Raw genomic sequence first — 27,550 nt, forward strand, 5'->3', positions numbered from 1 at the left:
ACTCCAAATTCAAAATCTCAAAAAATTAGACATTAGACATGAAATCAATAAAAAAGGATTTTAAATACAGAAATGTCGGCCCTCTGAAAAGTGTAATCATGCATATGTACTTAGTACTTGATTTGGGCCCCTTTTGCATGAATTACTGCCTCAATGCTACTTGGCATGGATGCAATCAGCCTGTGGCACTACTGAAAGTGTTATGGAAGACCAGGATGCTTCAATAGCGGCCTTAAGCTCTTCTGCATTGTTTGGTCTCATGTCTCTCATCGTTCTCTTGGCAATGCCCCATAGATTCTCTATGGGGTTCAGGTCAGGCAAGTTTGCTGGCTAATCAAGCACAGTAAGTCCATGGTCATTGAACCAGGTTTTGATACTTATGGCAGTGTGGGCAGGTGCCAAGTCCTGCTGGAAAATGAAGTCAGCATCTCCATAAAGCTGGTCAGCAGAAGGAAGCATGAAGTGCTCTGAAATGTCCTGGTAGATGGCTGCGTTGACTCTGGACATAATAAAGCACATTGGACCAACACCAGCAGATGACATGGCTCCCCAAATCAACACAGATTGTAGAAACTTCACACTAGACTTCAATCATCTTTGATTGTGTGCCTCTCCATTTTTCCTCCAGACTCTGGGACCTTGGTTTCCAAATGAGATGCAAAATCAGCTCTTATCAGAAAAGAGGACTTTCAACCTCTGAGCAACAGACCAGTTCTTTTTTTCTTTATCCCAGGTATGACGCTCAGGATCTGTCTGTGTGTGGTGGCTCTTGATGCAGTAACTCCAGCCTCAGTCCACTCCTTGTGAAGCTCCCCACACTTTTGAATGGCCTTTTCCTGACAATCGTCTCCAGGCTGCGGCCATCCCTGCTGCTTGTGCACCTTTTTCTTCCACACTTTTCCCTTCCACCTAACTTTCTATTAATGTGCTTTGATACAGCATTTTAAGAACATCCAACTTCTTTTGCAATTTACTTTTGAGGCTTTCCCTCCTTGTGGAGGGCGTCAATGATGGTTTTCTGCACTATCAGGTGAGCAGTCTTCCCCAACATTGTGAATTCTACTGAACCAGAATGAGAGACATTTTAAAGGCTCAGGAACCCTTTGCAGGTGTTTTGGATTAACAGGCTGATTAGAGTGTGACACTTTGAGCCTATAATATTGAACCTTTTCACAATATTCTAATTTTCTGAGATTTTGAATTTGGGGTTTTCATAAGCTGTAAGCCATAATCATCAAAATTTTAACAAATAAAGGCTTGAAATATCTCACTTTGCATGTAATGAATCTATATAATAAAATTAGTTTCACCTTTATGTTGAATTACTGAACTAAATGAACTTTTGCACGATATTCTAATTTTTCAAGTTTCACCTGTATACGTCTCTAGCAACTGCGTCCACACCCTGTTTTGGGTGAAACAGGTGCTGTGTAAGTGCCAGCAGGCAATTAAAAACACTTGTAGCACCATGCCTCAAGGCTGCTATGTTGGATTTTATATATTGGACCATAAAAAAACCCAGCAGCTTGCAATTTCCTTTACCTCCTCAAAGAACAAACAACAGTAAAAGTAAAGACCTGTGGCCTGAGGCCATGTACAGACTAAAAGGGTTAACCCTGGGAATTGGCAACACAATACATGTATGTCTGCAGCAGTTTAGTCAATGTTTTGCTGAGTAAATGTTATGTGTGCTGATTGTGCATATTGAAGAAAATCAGAAAGGAGTCTTTATTGATGCTGTAATTAAAGTTTTTACTATAAAAAGAAATATGGTCCCACCATAAAACACATGCTTTCAGAATAGGATTTGGTCCATCACAACAGTCAGTCCTTACAAAAGACCACTGGGGGCAGAGGGTAATTTAATGGTAATATCTCAAATAACATTGTTACTGTTCGTTCTCCCCTCCACTCACAGGGAGGTGGTTTATCCGAGAAGGCTGGCTGAAGATGGTTCCCCCAAAAGGAGCAGGTGCTAAGCCCAGGATGTTCTTCCTGTTCTCTGACATGCTGCTGCAGGCCAAGCGCTGCAGCCCATTGCATCCCACCAATGGAACCAAGTTTGCCGGCCAGCATGCCTACCCCCTGCAGGACTGTACTGTGGAGAAGGTGTTTGGACACACCAGGAGCCAGGGAGGCCTGCTCAGTGTGAGTTTCAGCCAGCTAGGCTCATAACTGTCTATCTGAGTATTAAAGTTTCTTTCCGAAGAATTCAGAGAATTTCTGTTCAGCTCAACTCACACTAACATCTGGCTTTTGTAAGCTATGCGAATGTGTGCAATAGGGATTATCTCCAGGGTTAATTGACACCCAGGTGACTTGTGTTGAAGTTTAGGCTGCTGGCTTGTAAATATATTTCCATTTGTTTCTGTCATGCAGCTCTTGAACATCATTCAGTCTGTGCTGAGTTTGAAAGTAAGCTTGAAGTTAAAGATGTTTAAAAAGTAACCGTTATAATTCACTTCCCTGTGGTCGACACTTGCCTAATCAGCTGCCGTTTATTTTGCATTGAATAGCCTGAATTAACCTGTAACTAACTAAAAAAAAAAAAGACATTAAATACAAGACAAATAGCTCTTTGAATCCCTTGCCCCCCACCACACAGATTTGCATTATATGAATGTCCATCATCTGGCAAACCAACTAGGTGATGATCTTGGATTATTTGGACTATTTGGGGAAGAAGGTATTTTTTGATTTTCTTTTTTTTTTTTTTTTGATTTTTCAAAAGTGAAGCTTCTGCTAAATATTCACTGTGTTATAGATTTAAAACATGTGATGGAACCTTACCACATTGATATACCATCAAAATATTAAAGCTAGGGTCTACAATCCTGGAGAGCTAGCAAGATTTGAAAGTGGCCCCCCCCCCCCCCCCCCCCCCCCCCCGTCAGTGCTCCGTCCAAAGTCACGCCCCCACAAACGTGAACGCGCATCTGGCAGTGGGACTCGGCAGTTATGGAAGCAAATTTGCACCATAATTCAAATTAAAATGCATTTACAGAAATGCTTTTTCATTTTCAGAATGTAGCTGCATTTTTTGACTCATAAATAAAATGTGTAATAAATCATCCAAATTGCATTTTCATTTTCTTCTTCAAGACTGCTTATTATGTAACTTAATTCAAATGATAAGGAAAAAGACATTTAAGATTTAATTTTCAAAAGATGGCCCAGCAGATAGGTACCAAAATTCAATTTGAAATGTCAAATTTGAAAATTAAAATGCATTAGCCGAAATGCTTTCGCATTTCAAAGTCAGAGCTGCATTTTTGACTCATAAATAAAATTAGTAATAAATCATCCAGATTGCATTTTCATTTTCTTCTTCAAAACTGCTCATTTTGTTACACAAAGACGAAGAAAACTGCTTTTTCGTTTTGAAGCCTGCCCCCCGCAAAAAAATGTCCAAAATTCAATTTGAATTCGCAATCCCAAGCGGCGCAGGAGAGTGACGTCAGCGGCCTCTCTTCTTCAGCCCCCAGTCTGACCGACCGTGTTACGCATCTACGTTAGGGGGCGGCGGTGTGCTTATTCGACACTGGAGCAAGAGAAGGGACAAGAGGAGAGTGTGAAGGCTGTGTTGGTAGCATAGACTGTGGTACATGTTTTCAGAAACAGCGGGGAAATCACCACCATGTCCAGTTCTGTACTGCGGTCAAGCCAGCCATGGTTTGCGTTTGCTTGGTTAAATCAGCCGCACGTAATGAAACCGCTCTGAAGAGCTGCTGGCATTGACGGTGGGTCAGACTGCAGACTCACAGTCAGACCCATGAAACACACATGGTACTTTACAGTCAGTATTCCCGGTAATAAACTGAAGGTATCAGCTGGACCGCACGTCGACGTCGCCCCCATATTGGATGTGGCAGCTCAGCCCCGTGAACTAATACAAGTCAATGGAGTGAACTTTATAAAGCTCCTTCTACAAAGTGCTATAAGCTAATGTCTCTCTCTCTCCCACACCCACACCCACGCACCTGCAGCGGGTCACAAAATCGACTGCCGCTTTATAGCCTGGAGCCCCGCCTTTCCGAAACCCCGCTGTTCCGAACATAGACTTCAATTCACCGTAATGGCGGGGTTTCCCTTTTTTTTTTTTAGATTTTTTTTCGGCATAGACACCTTTATTAAGCAGTAGACAGAGAGGAAATACGGGAAAGAGGGGGGGATGTGACATGCAGCAAATTACCTCCGGCCGGAATCGAACCGGGGTCGGCTGTGTATATGGCATGCGCTTTAACCACTCAACCACCTGCGCGCGGGTTTCCCTTTTTTTAAAAGACCCTGCTATTCCGAAAAGTCTATTGGGGAAACCCCTCCATTCCGAAACCCCCCCACTCCGAACGGACACAATCAGAAAGGAAACGGAGGCTACGCATTTATCCCTTTTTCCTTTGTGGGTTCAAACGGATCATGTGGCTGATTAACCGACATAACGCTCATTATGCTTCAGCTGGACAAATGGCTATGTTGAATTAAAATTATTTTATCAGGCTAAATATCCGAAATTGTATGAAAATTGCTCCAATGCGTTATACCGATCTTCGTGCATATTCAGACACAGCCTGATATGGATTCTGAGCAAAGGAATGTCTGTTTTCTCCCCCGGTCTGCTGTCAGCAGGAGCGGGGGCTGCAGGCTCGCGCCTGGGTGAAGTGGGCTCAAGCCAGAGTTCAGCCGAGAGAGAAAAAATGTGTATTTCTTTTGCTCTGTGGGAGATCTCCCACAACAGAGTGGATGAGAAAGCAAGGGGGACAGATCTGCCCAGCAAACATCAGAACGCAGAGTGCAGCCTACTTTGTCTGTGACCTGGTTCAGCACCCTGGACAGCTGCCTGCGTAACTGGATGTGGGAATTTGAGGCATTTGAAGCCGCGACATTTGGTCAGAAACGTCATATATAATAACATTGTTTCGAGTCGTAAACAGTTCTGTAAGTGGAAGAATTAAGAATCAATTAGGCTATTAGTGTTAGTCCTTCTTCATATAATGTTGTGTTACAGTCGCACAGCTGGAGACCTAGAGACAAGAGAGACAATGAATGAAATCCCACGAAATGATGTGCGGTTAATATGACCGCTTATGGCTGAAATAGGTAAAACAAATCACATTTTCTTTTCCTTTTGTGTAATTTATATAAAAACTATTCTCAATTAAAATACAGACACTTTTAGAAAAATGGTTAGAAGTCTGTAATGTTTGCATTTTGTTTACATCGCAGATTGATAACTTAATTGTGATAATGTTCAAAGTTATTATTATTATTATTATTATTATTATTTCACATAAACACACACACAGCAAGTATAATGGTACTGTGCTAGGTATTCTTTTCGGGGTTCTTGGTGCTTGGAGCAATGTTGTTGTTGTGGCATTCATGCCAATAAAGCGAATTTGAAATGAATTGAATTAATAAACCTTTAGATTCTTGCCTATAGACTGATAAGTGTTGTGTTTACAAATGAGCAATACATCCAGATTTCTTGAGATTTGTATTGTCAATGGGAATTTAAATTTAAATGTCAGGCGATGTTTTCTTCATGGAAATTATTTTTCGGGCAAACAATTATAAGAGAGAGAGGGAGCGCGGACGGGGGATGCGTTGTGTGACAGTGGAGCGGAGGGTCAGCAACTGGATTTTGCACGCACGGTCAGTAGTATTAGCAGGTGTTTGAGGTTTATTACGTTTGCGGACATTTTTACATTCAATGTAATAATGTAACAGCCTTTGCGTCTTTGCGTGCGCACAGTTTGCGTGTGTAGGCCCGTGGTCATGATAATCCGTCTATGGCTATTAGAGATGGATACACAATCAATTTCATGTAGTTTTCATTGAATCAAAAATACATAGGTAGCCTATTGTCCTCTCCTTTGCTTTTTTTTTTTTTTTTTTCAAAGACAAACTGAGCAGCACTGCTCAATCCACTCATGCATTGTTAACCTTCCACAAAGACAAGTTATGTTAAAACGGACGAGCAGAGGGGTCATTCCCCGGCAGATCGCACCCATGGGCCACAGTTTATTTCAGAATTGTGCGAGTGCGGCTGGAAGTGGGGAATTCAGCATCACGGATAGCGCGTGTAAAAAGATTAGACAAACGTTTAAATGTGTTTGCTGCAAGCAAAAATATACTACATAATAAATGAAGGTAGTGACATAGGCCTATTAGCAATAAAAAACAATGAGTTGTGTGAGTGCGGCCAGCAGTGTTTGATGTAGGATGTAATGTAAACTTGAAAATCAATTTCGGAACAGCAGTGTTTTGAGGGGAGGGTCGGAACAGCAGTGTTTCGGAGTGGGGGTGTTTCGGAATGGTGGGGTTTCGCAATGGTGGTTTGTCGGAATGTCAGGTTGTCCCCCCTGGGGTGTTGTTTTGTTGTTTGTGTTGGTTGTTGTTGTGTTGTTGTGTTGTTGTGGCTCGCGCCGCCCCGTTGCCAGATGATTTCGTGTACTACACGCGGTATTTGGCTAAGTCATAGTTTTGCCAAGACTAAAGCTTTTGTGCATTAACTTCTACCAGTGTTTCCCCCCTAACTCTGCTTTACTCTGCCTCCAACGACCTCCCGTGCCGCGACCGAGCCGAGACCCCGCTCCAGCTCCACCTGCCCGGCGCTCCTCCGAGTGCCGACAGGACTGCCAGCTCTCTGGCGCCCCGGGGCATGGCTTCCCCGTGCTCACCCCCTCCTACTCTGACTTTGTCCGTGTTACAATAAACACTCCATGCATCCAGCTACAGCCTCCTGTCCGCTTCTGGGTCTCACCTGTGCTAAAGACACCTAACATTAACAGATCAAAACAGAGTAAACGGCAGCTATCCAATATCAGATCCACGCTCCTGCCTGCCCCAGCCAGCCCCCACACACCGGCCTGTCGCCTGTGCAGCCGCGCAGGAGGGGACAGGAGAGACCCCGGCGCTGCTGCAGAGGAGCTGTGGACTGCGATGACTCTGAGCAGCATGTGAATTACAATATAATCTATTTCTCGCCTTTCCCCCGATGATCTGAATAAGTCGCTAAATTTGTCGCTAGTCGCTTTTTCGAAATAATGTCGCTTAGAGGGTCTTAAAAGTCGCTAAGTCTAGCGAGACAGTTGCCATGTTGGCAACACTGAAGAAGAGAGGCCGCTGACGTCACTCTCCTGCACCACTTGGGATTGCGAATTCAAATTGAATTTTGGACCTTTTTTTGCGGGGGGAGGGCTTCAAAACGAAAAAGCAGTTTTCTTTGTCTTTGTGTAACAAAATGAGCAGTCTTGACGAAGAAAATGAAAATGCAATCTGGATGATTTATTACTAATTTTATTTATGAGTCAAAAATGCAGCTCTGACTTTGAAATGAGAAAGCATTTCGGCTAATGCATTTTAATTTTCAAATTTGACATTTCAAACTGAATTTTGGTACCTATTTGCTGGGTCATCTTTTGAATATTAAATCTTAAATGTCCTTTTCTTTATCATTTGAATTAAGTTACAAAATGAGCAGTCTTGAAGAAGAAAATGAAAATGCAATTTGGATGATTTATTACTAATTTATTTATGAGTCAAAAAATGCAGCTACATTCTGAAAATGAAAAAGCATTTCTGTAAATGCATTTTAATTTGAATTGTGGTACAAATTTGCTTCCATAGGCAGGGAGAAGGAAATGCCGGAACATGACGCAGCAATTCAGCTGAATTTAGCACGGACATACAGGAAGTCAAGCGCCGAAATAACAAGCAACATCCGGTTACTTTTCAAAACAAAACACTCCGTGTTGACACCAGCACACAAATCTCAAAAAAGAGACAAACACAAGCTCTTCTGCTAATCCTTCGGTCGGGAACACTTCGTGTAGTTGTTTTTAATAACACAGACGACCTATAACTGCGGTCGCGAGTGATCATGTGATTATCTGGGGAACTCGTCGACCTCCTGACGCCAGCTGTCTACCGTACTGCGCAGTGGCAGACTCAAACCGCAACCGGTGGGGATTGCCGGAAGGTGGAGCAAAACCGGATCGGAGCCGCAACGCAGCAGACCCGTATCCAGTGGAAATTGGGCCGACTCATTAGCCATTCTCATGGCTGTGTGTGTGTGTATATATATATATATATATATATATATATATATATATATATACACATATGTGTGTGTGTATATATATGTGAATATATACATATATATATATATATATATATATATATATATATATATATATATATATATATATATATATGTATACACATATATATATGTGTGTATATATATATATGTGTGTGTATATATATATACACATATATATATATATATATATATATTTGGGGTGGTTAATCGGCCCAATTTCCCGATTCGATTCGATTCCGATTATTGAAGTCTCGATTCGATTACAAATCGATTTTCAATTATTAACGATTATCGATTCGATTTTCAATTATTAACGATTATTGATCTTCCATTTAACATCAGTCAGCTGCTGAATTATTTTACTTATCTTTTGAGTAACACCTCACAGCACCTTCAATATTGTATAGTTTAACTGTAATATCAAAATTATTATTTTTTAATTTGTTTCAAATGTAGTGTTTCACTGTTAAAAGAAAGCTGCCAAGCTCAGCAGCCGGACTCATGTTAGAAGCATTGTTGGTGACGAGAACCAGGGCGTGTTTCACTATTCCCCACTCGTCTGCCATTGCTTTGAGAAACTCACACATATTTGCGCTTGTGTGGCTATCATCCATAGCTTTCGCCTGAAGTACAAAGGACATTAGCTTCCATTAACTGCTGACATAATGAGCTGTAATGGCAGTGGCGGTTCTAGACCAGTTTTAATAGGGGAGCCAGGTTGGGGCCGCCTTTTTTGTTAGGGGGCACATACAACCCGGAAAAAAAGATAAATCCCTCATTCAGACAAAACAGTGTTTACAATTTCAGCAATTTTGATTGGGTAGTAAACTGCTGAGACACTTTATTTCTGCCTTTCCCTTCAAAACAAAATCTTTACAAGAAATCTGTCATTGTATTATTGATGCAGACTCCCTGTCGGGGGGGCCACAGGGGGGTCCAGACTCAGAGTTACGGGGGCACTGGCCCCTGTTGCCCCCCCCCTAGAACCGCCCCTGTGTAATGGTCACTTTTGAGACTGTAGTTTTGGATGTGCAGGCATCGCAGGTTATTGCTACCCTGTGAGCAGAGTTGAGGGACACTTGCATGGAAAGCTTTGTGTCCTTGTAAAGATTTGGAAACAATTTAAGTGTGAAAAAGCTCCGGGATGGAAGAACATATCTTGGCTTCAGACTGTGGACCATGTAGCGGAAGCCAGTAAGAGGAGTACTCCAGTTTGTATTACTATTTCAAAAAAAAAAAAAATAGTTGTCTTTTTTTTTTATTTTTTTTTTTATTTGGAATTTTAATAATCGAATCATAATCGTCAATATTATAATCGCGATTAATCAATAATCGATTTTTTTCACTGTCCCTAATATGAATATATATATATATATATATATATATATTCATATGTGTATATGTATATGTGTATATATATATGTATATGTGTATATGTATATGTGTATATATATATATATATATATATATATACATACATATGTATATATATATATATATACATACATATGTATATATATATATATATATACATACATATGTATATATATACATATGTATTTACATATATGTGTGTGTATATTTATGTGTGTGTGTCTGTGTGTGTATGTATATGAGACTGTTTGTTGGCCAGCAGGTGGGGGAGACATCTGTTCATTGATTTGCATATGCACATGAGTGAGTCCTGAACAGAGGCATTATTTAATTTCCAGTTTTTGATGGATTTTGCTTTGATTTGTCTAACTTATGGCCTTGATGGTTGCTGTTGTCGAATCTGCCAAACATAGGTTCCCTGAATGTTTTCCAGGCTCATTGAATGAGAGATATAATTTAGCACTGCCTGTCAGAGAAGGCCTTTGTTCCTCTGCCTCTTCTTCTCCCTAATCACTTCAAACCTTGTTGAAGTAGCCCAAAAGTTGAACTTTTAATGTGCCTCTCCTCAAAATCTGATCCGTCTCAGTACAGATGCTGGCTGACAAATTGTCTAAATGATGAAGATGCTGTCATGAAACATTCAAAGGAATGAGTCGCGCGTCATTGAGTGAGTAACCAAAGCGTTTATGCAGCGAGTGTTTTGTGCCAATGCTGTGTGGTATCAATATTCATTTCAGCAGACACACTCTCGCTGAAAGTGCTCTTTATGTTGTGCTGCTAATATGCCTCCCTGTGATGCACAGCAGCTATGTAGAGGTTTTGATTACTCACCAGTGTGCTCACACTGCAGTCTGTCCAACATGTTGATATCATTTGATGCTTTTTGACATTGAAGGTTGATTTATAGGACTAGTAGTATAAAGTGGGGCTAAAACTATTAGTGACATAACATACAACTATTAGTAAAACACTTACCAATCATAGTTCACTACTTATGTACCATTTATTCAGTCATTTATTACACTGAGAAATATAAATGTTAAATGTTTTGTTATTTTTAAATGTGATGTTTTTTATGACACTGAAATGAACCTTGCACCTCAAACCTTAAAGCTTTTTAGCTGTGGTCAAAGTAAGAGTACTTTCAAATAGGGCTGTGCTAAATTATTATTTTGATTATCAATTAAGCTGTTGTCTCTATTCACTTCACCTCACTTCTCTTTTATAATTCATAATTTCTTATTTCATAATTCACTAAAATAATGTAGTCTATCAAATGTCAAACAGTGGGAACTGACCATCCCAAGCTCTAACAAACGAGGTGACATTGTTGAATATACTGTCAAACTAAGGGTTAGACAAGACCAAGACCAAAACGTAAAGATATCCAGTTTACTGAAATATAAAACTGAAAAAACTAAATTACCACATTTGACAATATAAAACCACAGAATATTTGCCACATTTGCTTGGCAATTTTTGCCAATTAATTTTCTGTTTTTTGACCAAAATATTTTTTTGAGTACTAGTACTAGTTTCAGCTCTAATTTAAAAATGCTTTGGGATGTAGTTGAGATGGGCATTTTTGCACTAAGTCATTCAGTGGGTTTTAAAAAAAGAAAATAAACAAAAAAAAATGATATAAACAATCCATTGTTGCAGCCATAAATTGGTTTTAAGAACTTATTCCACTTAACACAGAGATCATCTGATAATATTAGTCTCATGTGTTGTAATCAATCATTTCAGGACTCAAGCAGTATTAACATATTTTCGACTAAACCTTCAAACTGATTTTTCATAAGAAGCAAAGTTCTCACATTTCACATGCTGTCCAAACCGAGTCAGCTGTATAAGAAATTACCCTGAATATAATAATATTAATAATAATTATTATTATTATTGTTATTATTATTATTTATTATTTTTGCTATCATTTTATCAGTCTATTATTTTTACAAATCATATTTGATTGTTTAATCATAAACAATTAGGCATGGAATGATGATACAATTAATGTCATGATTGGCCAAAATAAATAGATCCTGGCCAAAATAGTTTTGACTCACCATATTTTCTAAAATGGCATGAACACAAACTGGAATCTCTTGACCTCAGTTAGGAAAAATGTTGAAAAATGTTCTTATTGTGCGGAAAGGAATCTTATCTTTTTTTCTGTTATCTCCTTTTTAATTAAAAATTATCTTAAATGATGTATTCATAACACACAAGGTTAAGGTTTTGCTATGTAGGACATCAAATGGGAAAGCTGAGCATTCAGCCATGGTGATGGTGATTTTTAGGGAGGTAGACCGCTATTTCGAGGATATTCATGTTTATACCGATACTGATAAATTAAATTCACAATTATCAATTTATTCAGAATGTTGTTATGGCGAGCCAAGATTACATTTTACATCCTTCCCTCTGTTGTTGAAGTACATATTTTTTTTCCAAAACTAAAGGTGATGGCTTTAAATGTGAATACTTGTCAGACAGACTGTCCACAATCCAGAGATATGACTGCTGAAGAATTTTTAATTATCAGCAATTTATTATTGTTTATTATTAGATAATTGATTGTGAAAACTGTCATTAGTTAATTTTCATTTTATTAGCTGGTTCATTAATTAAGTACTCTTTTAAGGCCTAAATAAATGAAAGGTATTTCACAAATAGTATATGGCATTCAACAAAGACAAAGGTGAATTAAGGTGGACCTAGTCATTTATAAGACTGCAGTATGTGTGTCCAGCATGTGTCCTAGCAAACCCAGGAAACTGTCAAAACCAGACCTATGTGACTTCATTTGTTGAAAGCAGTGTGAATTAAAGACATCCTTCAAGGGACTAATGAAAAGGCTGCTGATGGAGAGATTTGTCTGAGGAGTATTATTAGTGTGTGTGTGTGTGTGTGTGTGTGTGTGTGTGTGTGTTTGTTTTTTGTTAAGAGCTGGGGTGTGTAGTGATGGCTGCCTGCTGTAACAGAATCTTTCAGTTGCTTGATCAGATTAGGCTGTAGATCCATCTCTTCCGGCCCTCCAGTAAATACATCTTCCTCAAGCCTGTCGCCACTCTCCGCCAGCCCGCTCCGCGTTATCTAATGGCAGAAATGGCATTTCATTAGCCTCTTATCCCACCGAGGCCCAAATGCATACTCAATAGCATTACACGTAATTTCTCATAAGGACACATTATTGATCCCGGGCCCCTACCTGAGCTCAAGGAAAAGGGCTGTCAGCACTCCAGGGCCCTCCTCGTCCAGGGCAATGAAGAATTAAAGCCAAATTAAATTTGACAGCTATAAATGCCATGGCAATCTATATGCAAAGTTTGAAAAAAAAAAAAAATCTTTTATTAATAGTTCCGGTGTCCCCTCCCCCACCCTCCCTGGTCACACAGGTTGGCCACACAGGTTAGTCACAAGAGAGCTGGCTTTTATTTGTACTTATATTTTTTGTGGCTCGCCCCACATTCTCTTCAACTTCTGTCTTTTCCTCTCCCTCCATCTTTCTCAAGCTTCTATATTCTCTACACTCTTTCTCTCTGCTGTCTTCCTCCTGCTAATATCCCCTTGCTACTTGAATATTTTCCCACATCCCTGACAGATTCTCTTTGATGTATAAATAATCAAGCTAAATTATGTGCAGCGTTGAGGCTCCATGCTCTGCTGTTCTTATTATACAAAGTAATTTCTACCTAAGAGGGTCAGATTTCCTGACAAATCCCTAATTACCGCATTGCAATAGAAGTGGAATCTATTTGTGCATAAATCAACTGCTGTCCCCCAAGTGGCGAGTGCCTAATATCATGCAGCACTCAGTTCGGCCCCACTCACTGAACTCTATAATTAGATAATACTTTTGATGATGGTACATTTGAAATCTTAATCTATTTAATGTATAATGACAGGCACTCCTGCTCCCCTGTGTAAAAACATCATTATGTTTGATGAGTTTTATGCTCCTTCATACCGGCGTAAAGTTCTGCCCAAATACACCTAGAAATTATCGATATATCACTTCTCAACAAGCTAGTTTCCTGTGCAGAGGCTGCAGCTGCAGGTAAATGTGAAAGGTCATTTAATATAGTGAAGGCCTAATTTTGATCCCCTGTATTAGCTTTCTCAGTGTAGTTATGCTGCTCTAAAAGCCCCTTTTGTTTGGGCTCAGACATCTCCCTTTGGTTTGTTTGACAAGTACAATCTGAGGCTGATCTTAGCAATGTGGATGAGAGAGTTGATAATTACTGTTGACTCTAAGGAAGATGATCCCGCCACCCTGTGGAGTCCATAATAGATCAGAGACCAGATGTCTATTTAGCCTCCTACAGAACAGAATACAGTTTTGCTGTAAATGGGACCTGATTGCTACAGATCCAGTTACTCTACTCAACTCTTCTGTTTGCTTTACTGTCAGATTTCAGTCAGACTGTTAAGGGTGATGAATGCCTGTGAGGAGCAGCAGCAGCAGTTTTTTTTTGCATGATGAGCTGACAGAGAAGAGGTTTTTGCTTGATTTGGCCTGCCCTCTACGGTTTTTATAATGCTACTGCAGTTCCAGCCCTGCCGTAGACAGCTGCCTGATGACTAAAAGATGGTGAGGCCACTAAAACAAAAAATAAGCTGAAAAATCTACATATTTTATGCTTCCTGTGCCTCTTGGACAATCTGTTTAACTATCAAAAGGAGCACAAGCGCCACAACTTTTCCTCTAGTTTAATTACAGTACTTAAAATAGTTGAAAAATCTTTGTCTTTGTGAAATTCCTAAATGTTTCTGAAGATTAGATATAACTTTCTCCACGCATTTTGGAAATATTTGTCACTTCCTTCTTTGACCTGTATATTTATGAATAAAGCTGAAAGTAGTCAGTAGTTTTTAAAAAAAAGGGTGGAAAACGTTTAAAAACCAGGATGGAAAGATCAGATCCAACTCATGAAGGATTGAGTAAAACTGGTGTTTTAATAACGTGGTGTTATGCGTTGGCATAGACATGCAGAATTGTTGTTTCAAGATTCTTCTGTTTGAAGAAGACAGAGATCGACTTGAGTCAATTTTATTTATTAATTCAGGCCAAAAACACGATCACATTACCTTAGTGGCCTTTACAATCTGTATAGTGAATGATATCCTCTGTCCTTAGACAGGAAAGCCTTCCAAAAAAATATTAAGTATAATGCTTTTAGCACCAAAGCACAAGTCTCACTGAAATTAATGAGAAAGCCTGTCTTTTAGCTGTGCTGCTATTGTCAGTATGACCTGTCTGTAACAGACATCTAAACACCCATCACAATACGGTACCATGCACCCATCTGTATGACACCTCATATACTGTACACAAATATCCTAAGAACTCTTCTGCACCCCCTCTTTCTCTAGTTAACCTTCCCCAAAGCAAAACTGCTGCTGTTGTCCAGTAACCAGGAGGATCTCAATGACTGGTACCAAAGCCTGAGCTCAGCTGTCAGGTATGCACCTTCTACACACACACACACACACACACACACACAAGTACATGGCTCGCGTGCTTGTGAGCACCTTCATTACCTAAACCATCACAACTTTCTGTCTAACCCCAACTGTTACCCTAGACAGAACCTCAATACCGATGCTTAACCCCTAAACAGCCATTTGATAGTCTATCCAAAACAGGGGTCTAGGACTCAAATTAGCTTTAGGCCACTGCTGGTATTGTCATCTTTAAGGAGGGCCACTTCCGTGTTCAACTCCTTCAAGGAAGCACAATATTTATGAAAATTACATTCAATGTTCATCATTAACATAATAATAAAAAAATGCCAACAGCAGTTTGTATACAACTTTATATCACTTGTTTTTAACTGCTAGTGCAAATCGTGTTTTCCTAATCTTAACCCATAAGGACCCGGACACAATTCTCCTTAAAGGAAAATTATGGGGGGCATAAGACAGACTAAATAGACCACATTCAACACATTTCTGAAATTTTTTTCAAAATGCCACCCACCACTGTCAGAGATCTGAAATGTTACATATATGTCACATTGGGCGTTAAGAACCTGGATAATTTCTCCATCAATGAAAATTATGGAGGACATAAAACAGACTAAATAGACCATATAGAACACATTTCTGACATTTTTTTCTCAAAAAATATCAAGGATACCTCCCTAGTGTCAAAGATCTGTCAGTGGGTGTTGATAGTAAATTCATTCCTCATTTGAAAATAAATCATCCATCGTCTTTTTTGGTTCTAAAACAAAGCATTGTCTTGTGATTTGCGTTTCCACAATATTATCATTTTACCTGTTAGGTTTAACAACAAAACCCTTAACAGCACAATTTTGATTTATTTCATAATACAAAAGTTTGCAAACTGAATTAAAAAAAAGACTGCCCATTCATATTGGAGGTCTTCTCAACAAGCCACTGTAACTGTAGAAAATCGAGCAACAGTGTTTTTCTGGTCATGTTTTTCTGTTTGGTAGCAAAGATTATACCGTTACCTCTTAGGTGAAACAACAAAATCTTTTCATATTTGTTTTCCAACACAAAAATGAATACATTTGCAAAAGGCTGCAAATTGAGTAAAATTTAAAAAATACCTCATATTGGAGGTCGTAATACGTTACTGTAGCTGTAGAAAACTGAGCAACAGACTTGTAAACTTGTAAACACAAAAAAGTGTGATAAAAAAAACGTTTGTATTCTCAGGACCATGTTTGAACCATTGTTATTAACATGTGTGGCAGCTAAGCCTTGGTCAAATGTAAAGATTTGAAACAATTACTTTTCTGACTGAAGCAAAGATGCATGTCGCATTTCTCACAAAGCGTGGTGGTTGCACTGATTTTGCAGAATGTTCAATGGCCATGCCTGTTGCATTTCACAGGCCAGTGTGCAACCTGGTCTACGTGAACATCACCTGGAACTCCAACACAAACTCTTTTGGGAGGTGGTGGTGGAGATGTGTCATTGTCCTGGGTAGTTGTATTTTGCTGTCCAGGGTTTATCTTTGTTTGAGGTACTTCATCTAAATCACCTGATTCACTGCAGTCTGAATCACTAGACTCACTTGACTCATCATTCTCCGTGTCTTTGGGAGTGTAATCAGGGTCTTCAAGGTCTTCATCTGAGCTACTTTCACATCCCTCACTGTCGTCCACATGGATGACTGCAAATGCATCCTGAACACTGTATCGATTATTATCCATACTGCAGATACAATTAAATGACATTTTTCAATAAATGTTTTTAAATTTTTTATTATTTATTTATTTTAATTACATTTTCAAATAATATAGGGTGGGAAAAAGTAATATAGGGTCTGTTTATTTTATTTACTGATGGGCAAAAATTGTTTCCTTACATATTTCATTAATAATTGGATTCATTTAATGTTTTTTTGTTTTAATATGCTTTAAATGGAACAATATAAAATATATTAACAAAATATCATTGAATAAGTTAAGTTAACTGAGCAGATCTTAATATATTTTTCTTATTGTGACATATATGTCACATTGGGTTTTCCGTGACAATTTTAAGGTTAAACGTCCGATGTGACATATACGTCACACAATATTTTCCTGACTTTTTTTATGTCACCTTGTTCATGACAAGTGTTCACAACAGGTTAAATGTAATAAAGGACATGTTATGTTTGCATTACAATTCTTAAATGGTTTGAATCTTACCTCTGGCTACCCAAAACAAGCTATTTAAATTTAGCTAGCTCTGCCGCTAATGGTAACCTGGCACACAGACATCTTGGAAATGTTGTTATGGGAAGACCAAATCACATGACCTGTCACATGACCCACCAGGATGTTAAGTATGTGTCACTCTGGGACTTCATGAGTTAAAATCAAGGATAAAGCTGCTCATAGAATTTTCCAGAACATTTAAAGGATGTGTGACACCTGTGTCACGGTGGGTTCTTATGGGTTAAATAACTTATTGAATCCTTGCACTGAACGAAAAAAAGAAATACATTGGACATACAAAACTACTTCATGTCACACACCTGGAAGCAGAGATGGATACTTGAGTTTGCAACTTGGACTTGCAAAATAGTTATTCATTTTCCATTGTGTGTGGGTTTTTTTTTCATATTGCATTGCAATAGCCTGTATAAAGTGATCATATACCAAACAACTAATCAGTGATAATAGTACTCAATGCTAACAGATATAGGACTGATGATAGTACAATAAATGTTTTGACTTCCTTAGATATAACTATGCAGTGCTCTAAACAAATCGGATGGCATGTAGCAGATGATAGAAAAAAAATCATGTAAAATGTATAGTACATACATTTCAGAAGAAAGAGTAGAATGTAAATCATCTTTTTCTTTTTTTTTTAAGGTTTTTTTTTTCGGCATAGACACCTTTAATTAAGCAGTAGACAGAGAGGAAATACGGGAAAGAGAGGGGGATGTGACATGCAGCAAATGACCTCCGGCCGGAATCGAACCGGGGTCGGCTGCGTATATGGCATGCGCTTTAACCACTCAACCACCTGCCGCCATGTAAATCATCTTTAAAACTAAAAGCAATTGAATTTCCAACAAAATCTGTTCTTATTTTGTGGTAAGTCAAAATGTGTCTCTAGTTTTTGTCAGATAGTTATGAAAAAGTAGACACCCATGTGGTCAACTACATTTCTGAGGACCTCCTTTCCACCCTCCATGTTTGCTATATGTTTTTAATTTGTTCTATGATGTTCTACATATTTATTGATGCGTCTACTGTCACATATATATATATGCATATATATATATGCATATATATATATATATATATATATACTGTATGTATATATATATATATATATATATACTGTATATATATATGTGTATATATATATATATATATGTATATGTGTATATATATATATATATATATATGTGTATATATATATATGTATATGTATATGTATATGTATATATGTATATGTATATATGTATATGTATATATATATATATGTATATGTGTATATGTATATGTATATGTGTATATCGCTCAATATGCAAGTAAAAGTACACAGACTCTTTAACACGAACACACATATGAACACACACGGACAGACATATATACACACACTCAGTGTATCTGTGAGTCTACACATTGAGTCTACTCATTGAAATTAATTGGAGCTATGTTGGTGTAAAACCTTAATTAATATATCATTGCACAATGCACAATTTCTACAAACAGTGGACTGGTTTTACTTTCAGGTGTTGTAAAACACTTTGACAGGTCCTCACCTGAGAACAGTTGATACCTATCTATTATCTTACAATACATTTGTGATCAACCCTTCAATGCCCCCCTGAGTTTTATAGAGAATATAAATTGTTTTCACACTGTATGACAATGCATGATGGGTCGTTATAATGTTTTGCAGTCTGTATTTGTGTTAATGTGTAAATATATATTTAATTTTTTTTGGCGTGAGCTAGTTTGTTCAACCCCAAGTTTTTTCAACCCCAAATTGCAACATATTGTCACTTTACTTCTGTTTTTATTCAGGCGTTTCAAATCCTCAGTGCTGAAACAGCTGTACACTACAAATGTACAGGCTGAAATCATGCGTTTGTTGGGTACTATTTTAAGCGACAGATCAATCCACATTTGGTGCAGTACAGTGTAATAACATGGTTCATTGATGTCTTTTCAATAGTTTGGGACAAATTAAAGCACAGAGATAATATATTTATCAGACTTACAGATACACAATAGTTAGTAGAATCAAGTCATTTTTGCTTTCAGTCATTATATGTTTTTGTTGACAAGAAAAAATAGAGAACATCATCAGCTTCATCTTTCAAAATGTATTCTGTGGGCTTGAGCAGTACAAGACATAACTGAGGATTGCTTCTGAGGTCTACTGATTTGTCATTTATGATTTTGAAATAATGTGTGACTTATGTCATTTGAGTGTGTAACTTCATTGTTTTTTTTATTATTTGAATAATGGATATGTTGTCCTCCTGTTTCTCATTATCTGATGAAAAGCATGTAGCTCAGATCTTCACCTGTATTAAAAAAAAATAATCAAGTTAATACAAAATAATCAGTTCTGCAATCAGTATGATGTGTGTAAGTAGGGAATTGCTCTTAGTAAAACTGATACTGTAGCTCAGGCCTGTCTGTCTCTGAGACAGCCTTTTAGCATTGATCAACCAGACCCGAGTAACTCAGACTGCCTGTCTCCCCAGAGGAGGTCCAGGTCAGTCCAGCTATGTGGAGGGGCCAGCTATGCTGAGGGCCCCAACCCCAGCATGCCCGGCTAGGCTAATTAGTTTATCACTTTGTCAGAGAGGAGAAAGGGGAGGCTGTCAAAGAGCTCAGACCACCCAGCAGATAGAGGCTGAGCCTTCAGGCTGACGGTTCTAAACTCCAGGGAGTGTAATTAGCTGTGGTGGAGGACCGAGGAGAGGACAGACTGGGAGGACCAGAGGTCAGCAGTGCTCACACCACTGGGAAGGAGTGCAGGGTTGAGGGGTATGTGTCTGTATGTGTGTCTACACACACTTAAATTATTGATTTAACAAAGACTACACACTGCCTGGGCTGACATCTCTGAATCTATCAGATGTTGCAGTAATTATTAAAAAATTTATTGTTTTCGGTGGTTAAGTCACATCATATTGGTGGCCATGTGTCAATGCTTTCCTTGTTTTGGATGGCAAATTACCCACTTTTCTCACAAATACAACCAGTGAACACAGAAATAAGAGTAAAAAGTAGTTGTTACATGTAATCATTGGTGTAGTTTTTTTTCTGAGTATGTCCTTTCGTATTAAAAGACATACACACACACACCCACACAAAGAAGCCTCCTAGCCAAGGGACTTAATTAGTATGTAGATCAATACTTGGTGACGATAAGTGAACAGTGAGGTTGACTGAGGCGTGACCACCAGGAATGTAGTTAAGGCTAAAGACAGTTTAACTCTTACTTACCTTTTCATTGCAGAGCTCTGACGCAGTCCACTTTTTGAAGCTGAGCTCATAAGAGGCATTTCTAGTTTTCATATAGTATGTAGGGCTGGACATTATTTCCAACTCTCAGTGTATGTGTATTGTGATATGAACTCACGTTATTGTTTAACAAAACTTTGTGCTCCATATTAAAGCCAGCAATAATACATCATGTTTTCTTATTTTTTTAGTTATCTTTTGTAAGATAAAAAGAAGTGATACAGTCCCTATGGGCCTCAGGTCGGCTGTGGTAATCATAGGGGTTTTTAAGTAAATTATAATGGGAAAACGAGATTTGGTTTACATTATACAATGGTTCACAGTTCATGGCACTGAATATAAGATTACATCAATGATCATTATACATACTACCTATGCTATAGTGTGATATAAGTTGATATTGGAGAGTTGCAGCTGACCCTGTGCGAGAGGTTGGGTACATTTATATTTAGTTATGTTATATATACATATGTGTAACATAAAAATATGTTCTTTCCAAGTTAATGCAGCAAAGCTCAACCAAAATGTAACTGGATTTTAGAGATGGCGAAAACACAATGTGTAGACGTTCACTGCGTGATTTCTGTTATCTCAGTTTCTCTGTCTTTGCCAACCTTAGAGCATTCGACTAATAATAATAATGATAGTCAATTTTAATTAGATAGCACTTTACATGACACTCAAAGACACTTTACATTAGAACAAAATACAACACCAACATAGTCTATGTAAACTGTTTGTGCCAGCATTTGTCTGTGGTTAGGTAATCCAAGACAATTTTCTGACACAGATGACAACAGAAATAACCTGAATCTTTAACTTTACATAACTACAAATATTCCAGCACAATTAGTTCAGTTTATGGGGGTTTGCCCCTTTGTGACCATGATCTTCATTTTAAACTAGAGGAAGAATGTAATTTGACTTGGAGGCTGCAGACATGATCCCTTGAACTTGTAAATGTGGGTGCACAAAAAACATTACAACTCCCTTTCAGAAGTCCAATATGACACCAAGAATAACTGTGGCATTAAATACAATCACGGTCTCATTACAAACATTATAAGCTTTATAAATTGAGGCCATTGAATTGTACACATGAACCTGATTATTTATTTTACCAAGTGTGTGTTGTCTTTATAGGAAGCTGCAGTCTAAGTTGGTAGTCCATCCAAGAGATGACTTGTGCCGGAAGCCCCTCCACTCTGCTGGCGACAGCCACAACACACCAAGCAGCAGCAGTGACCCCAGCAGGAAGAGAAACATGGTTAGTTACACACACACACACACACACACACACACACACACACACACACACACAGTGATACTTTCAAATGGCCAAACATGCAGACACTTTAGTTCCAACTTTCATTTACACTTGGACCACATTCAGGTAAATATGGTTATACAGTAAATACCAGATAAAATATAATACAATATAATAAAATATTTTTATAAAATCAAGATCAAATATGAGGTACTGAATTTAAGTTTTTTAACATAATTCAGTGCCTGTTGGCAAAAATATTAGACCATAATGACTGAAATTAAAGGTTGTTTCTATAACAGTTAACTTGGCACTAATTACCTTCTTAATGTGCGCAGTGGATCAAATGACTGTGTAATGTGAACGTCTTGGCCATAGTGATTAAATCACAGAGATTCATGCGCACTATAAAGTTCCCCTCAGCTCTACGGAGCTTTTTAGGCTCCATCGGCTCATTGCTTTGGTTTTACAGCACTTAGCAGCCAGACAGTTTTCTTAATTGAACAAACCAGAGCTTAAAGAGGGGTGACCATTCCCCTTTCATTTATCAGGTAGAGACAAATATGACTCCAAATGAAACGGTAATGTTGCTCTTTGTCTGCTTGATGTGCCCTTCCTACTGGTTTAAGGTGGGCAGAGTTGGAAAAGCGGTGTCACGTATAACCATGCAGCAGTTAGCATTTAGCAACATTTCACTTTTTAAAGTTATTTTTTTTCATTGGTGTTGCCAGTCCACTGTCTATCAAATCTACATGAATGAATCCCACCCAGCTCTGATGCCGCATATTCATTTTGAGTTTTAAACTCTCAATAAATACATTTCTGCACAGGGCTTTTCTTCCTCTCTTTAGTTTGATATTTCAATGTAAGAGAATGAAATATGATACAGATTTCATGTTCAGATTTCGTTCAAACCCTGCCCTGGCACTCAGAAAGCCCCTTCTTGTGCTCAGATTTTTTTCTGCTTCTGTTTACACTGTACGCTTGCACTCAGCTGCCTATGGTTGCTCATGAAACGTTTGCTCTCAGAGGATCTGAAGGTGAAATAAATCTATGGCGTCATTTCAGTGCCAATATCCGCGCGCATAAAACCACAATCAGCACGCATAAAGACCACTCTCTGAGCGCTCGTGGGGAAAGAGGGTAAAAAATAAAATGGGAAAGAGCCCCATGCTTCTGAACTTTAATTTTGATGGTTGCTTATTCAGTCCTATTTATTTATAACAATATAATCTGCCCCTCTGTTCAGGTGAGCACTGAGACCAGTGAGCATGCTCAGACCCCAGAAGAGTGGGAGGGCAGTGCCCCCAAGAAGATGAAGGAGTCTGAGAACCCGGACCAGAGGTGGGGTCATTTTTGCTGGTTTATTGGTCTTTATTGTGTCTTTTAAGTGATAATGCACTTGTGTTGAGTAGTGGTCAACAGAGTGGCAGTAAGAGAGGGCTGATTTTATACAGATCAGATCAAATTTTGATTTTGATTGTCCAATTTGTGTGCACTGGAAGTAATTTATTATGGCTTTATTGACTCATTCATCGGTTCTAGCTCATAAACTGCTCTGTTTACTGCAGTTTATGAGCTGTAGCTCTGTGGGTAAATGCACCGATCTCTTAGGCCCTTCTCCTGGTCTTATCTGCTCCTCTCAGGGTCATTCATCCTCTGGAGCTGCTCTTCGCTGCACCTGCAGAGTTTATCAGCACTTATTCCAAAGAAAACACACATTTGTGTGAAATAAATTAATATAATTAAATGGGAATGTAAAAGTGATTAAAAAAACATTAAAATAATGAAAAAAACCTTTAAGTTGCTATAATGCCCTCTTATTTGATCTTGACAGCGTAAGAGTAGCAGTCCTTATATATGTGATTTATTGAGGTTGCAATGCAGAACATGGGATGGGACTCCATTACAGCAAAGCGTTTGTTTGCATTCTCAAATTTCCACTTGCACAATGTACAGTGATGTTTATTGGCTTTATAAACTGCGTATCCTTCGTCCTTTTGCTTCCTGCGGCAATTTGACAGCATAAGTACATCATCATCTCAGTACTCTTTCATCTGTAACTTCACTTTTAATATATTGTCAATAGTTTACCATGTTTTTTTATGGGTTAGGTGTTATAGAGAGTTTTTAAAATTTTTGATCATTCAGATAAAGACCGGTTGTCAATGGTAGCTAGCCACACACTAACATTAGGTCACTATGGCTCTTTTTCACACTGCCATAAATGAAAGTGACTGACGTGAGCCTCATTGCTGGATAAGGGATTTAAATCACAAGTCAGACAGAAGAGTGACTGGTCCTTCTCATGTGTATATGATTAGCTTTTTAGGACGCTAGCTGGCTAGCTGACAGATTAGTTATGATGATCAAAACCATTCAAACCATCTCCAGAGTAGGGCTTGCTTTGGCTACTCTGGTGATGGTTCATCGCCAGCACGGCACGGTTCGACTCCCAATGGAAAAGCCCCACTGGACTACCAGCAAGTTTCATTAAATCATGTGTTTTGCTTATTGTTGCTTCAGTTGGATGTTTGAGCTCCATTGTGCAAATATGATAGATGTGCAGCGTTTGAACCCTAGCAGATTGTTTTCACATGCATCTGCGTAAGAAATAATATTTCTATGTGACCTGTTTTATTACAACTAGTTTGCTTAGACAAGTGTTATGTGGAAACTGAGCCTTCAGCAGTATGGAATACTTCAGCAGCGAATCTGTACCATAATTCAAATTAAAATGGACTAACAGAAATGCTTTTTCATTTTCAGAATATAGCTGCATTTTTTTACTCATATTTGACTCGAACTCAATGAGTAATAGATCATCCAAATTGCATTTTCATTTTCTTTTTCAAGACTGCTCATTTTGTGGGGCGCGCAGGTTAGAGCGCATGCCACGAACGCAGTGTACCCCGGTTTAGATCCAGCCGGAGGACCTGTACTGCATGTCACACCCCCCATCTCTCTCCCCTTTCCGATCTGTCTACTGTTAAATAAAGGTGTCTATGCCTCAAAAAAAAAAAAAAAAAAAAACGGTCCAGCGCTGATCCCTTCAGTTTATTACCGGAAAGAATGACTGTAAAAGTATCGTACGTTTTATGGGTTCGCAAACGCGAACCATGGCTGGCTTGACCACAGTACAGATTTGGACATGGTGGTGATTTCCCTGCTGTTTCTGAAAACATGTACCACAGTCTATGCTACCAACACAACCTTCACACTTGCCTCTTGTCTCTTCTCTTGCTCCAGTGTCAGATATGCACACCGCCGCCCCCTAATGTATTAGATGCGTAGCACGGTCAGACAGACTGGGGGCTGAAGAAGAACAGAGATGCTGACGTCACTCTCCTGCACCGTTTGGGATTGTGAATTCAAATTGAATTATGGACTCTTTTTTGCGGGAGGCGGGCATGAAAACGAAAAAGCAATGTCTGTGACAAAATGAGCAGTCTCGAAGAAGAAAATGAAAATGCAATTTGGATGATTTGTTACTCATTTTATTTATGAGTCAAATAATGCAGGGATGACCTTGAAATGAAAATGCATTTTCATTTTCAAATTTGACATTTCAAATTGAATTTTGGTAACTATTTGCTGGGCATCTTTTGAAAATTAAATCTTAAACATCCTTTTCTTTTTCATTGTAATTAAGTTACAAAATGAGCAGTCTTGAAGAAAATGCAATTTGGATGATTTATTATTCATTTTATTTATGGCTGTTGACTGTCTAGCAGTAATATGGCATGTTTCTAATCCAGTACGGTTTGAAATATTTGTTCTGTGTACAGATGTGCAGAAGCCACCACCTCCAGCTGTGTCATCTTCTAATGGACTTCTTCAGACTTGACCCTGGATGATGGTGAATCTTGCATGGTCTGTCTGCTCTGAGACTGTCACTTCAGACTGAGTTTTGTCTTCTGGTTTTACCAAACATGACACTCATATGACTATACATATGTGCTTTTAACATTTGTTTTTCATTGTGCTTTTTTACATATCAACATGAATATAGGTTTGAATTAATACTAACAGTAGCGTCTGCTTCTGCTCATCCTGTGCAATACAAATTATCTTGATCTGCTGCTTAAAATACCAAATATATATTTGTGTGTGTTCAGCTGTGAACAGTATGTTACTGCTGCTGCTGCTCTCCAGCAAAAATGCATCTACTTACAGTGATCCACTTACATGTGGAAGTCCTCCTCCCAGTTTGTATCTATTTGCACCAGTCAGTCAGCATTTTATACTTCATTTATAAGAGAGAGAGTTTAGAAAGACTAAAAATAATCATTTTTGAAAGGGCTTGGACGAATGCCCAATTTTTAAAGAGTAAATGTCAGAGGGGGAGCAGTGTGACACTTTTAATCAAGCATTCAATCACATATGATAATAAGAGCATACACACATCTGATTCAACCCAGTCAGCTCTTTTAAAAAGGAGTTATCCTGCTCTTCACCTGCCTTAGCCTGTCTTCTCTTTCTTCACAAGAAATCACGCTGTCATGTTACATTTGTGCCTAATGGAAATGTAATGTTTCAGTTATGGAAATGGCATTTCTTACAATGTGTTAGTTCATTTAATATTGGCCATTTTGTAGTTTCATCATCACTAACATTATGAAACTATATAATATTAAACATTATGAAATTTAATTACCATTTAAATTAAAAGAGTAAAATATTAAATACATAAAACGTTTAAATAAATAATCTTATTTTTATTTTATTGTAGTTATATATCATAAAAATGTGTTTACAGAATGTATTTCCAAATGGCCTTTTTCAATGGTCTATTTTTATTCAATTACAGTTAAATTTCCTGACATTACATTTCTGAAATGTGTCAGTAAGAACAATGCTAGAATATATAAAAGATAAATGAATAATATATAGGGTCATTTTTATATAAGATACAGCAGCTATAATTGACTGATGATTCAAATAAAACAAAACTTTGAGGTAAGACACTTAATATTAGTTATTTCACAATTTATTGGTTCTTTCAAATTTGTTTCCATGTCATATATACATACGTATACAAATCAATAATACCAAAATCAACAACAATAATAACAATGTTAATATTTGAGACAAAAGAACTCTGGTATTGGTAGATATCCAAATTAAGGTATCTATATTAGATTGGAACTGAGAAAGTGGATCAGTGCATAGTCTGTAGCTTTACTGCCTCAAACAAACATGACAAACTATTCACTTGTACAATTTTTAAATGTCTGATTTGATTGATTGTTACAATTGTTATTCATAGCTTTCACATGTTACAAACAACATAGATGTTTGTGTAGTATCTGCGTCCAGGCAAGAAAACCTGGTAAACAGATATGAAGTTTTATATTCTGTATTATGTGTTTTTATTACATCATGTCCTTCATCCTTCATTATGCCCAGAGCAGTTCAAGCAAAAGCTTATTTTATTATTATTCCTATTCTGCATTTTTAGTTGTGCACTGTGCATGTTATTTTTGATATGTATCATTCTACTATCTAAAGCTGGTAACAAATCATGGGATTAATGGAAACCTCATAATAAAACTCTAAAAGAAGTCATTGTGTATTTTTCAGCACTTGTATATAATGAACATAACAGTCAGTTGGTGGAGACCCAAAACAGGAGTATAGCAAAATTAGTGTTTTATTATTTTGTATCTATAAACAAAGACACAGATCTTTCATTTCATTTGTGTAATATTGTTTGCAAATTTTCTTTTTTTATATAGCAAAGATGTTGCCCAACCTTAAAGGGGCTCTGTAGACTGTATGTGTTGTGGTGGAAGTTGCAACCGAGAGAGACAGGGAAGGTCTCATTTTTTATGT

At 38.0% G+C, this 27,550-nt stretch overlaps 1 protein-coding gene across 2 annotated transcripts in view; it reads left to right on the forward strand.

The window, feature by feature from the left end:
* Positions 1-27,279, forward strand: part of arhgef39 (Rho guanine nucleotide exchange factor (GEF) 39) — a 100,010-nt gene extending 72,731 nt beyond the window's left edge. For both annotated transcript variants that reach the window (XM_030439213.1, XM_030439212.1), the window contains exons 8-12: positions 1,919-2,148; positions 14,858-14,946; positions 21,592-21,715; positions 22,965-23,059; positions 25,504-27,279. In XM_030439213.1, coding sequence (XP_030295073.1) covers positions 1,919-2,148; positions 14,858-14,946; positions 21,592-21,715; positions 22,965-23,059; positions 25,504-25,543 — 578 coding nt within the window. In that variant the 3' untranslated portion in view covers positions 25,544-27,279. The remainder of the gene's footprint in view (positions 1-1,918; positions 2,149-14,857; positions 14,947-21,591; positions 21,716-22,964; positions 23,060-25,503) is intronic.
* The last annotated feature ends 271 nt before the right edge of the window (positions 27,280-27,550 follow it).

This window comes from Sparus aurata, chromosome 14, assembly GCF_900880675.1.
Source record: "Sparus aurata chromosome 14, fSpaAur1.1, whole genome shotgun sequence".
In the NCBI taxonomy this organism is placed as follows: domain Eukaryota; kingdom Metazoa; phylum Chordata; class Actinopteri; order Spariformes; family Sparidae; genus Sparus; species Sparus aurata.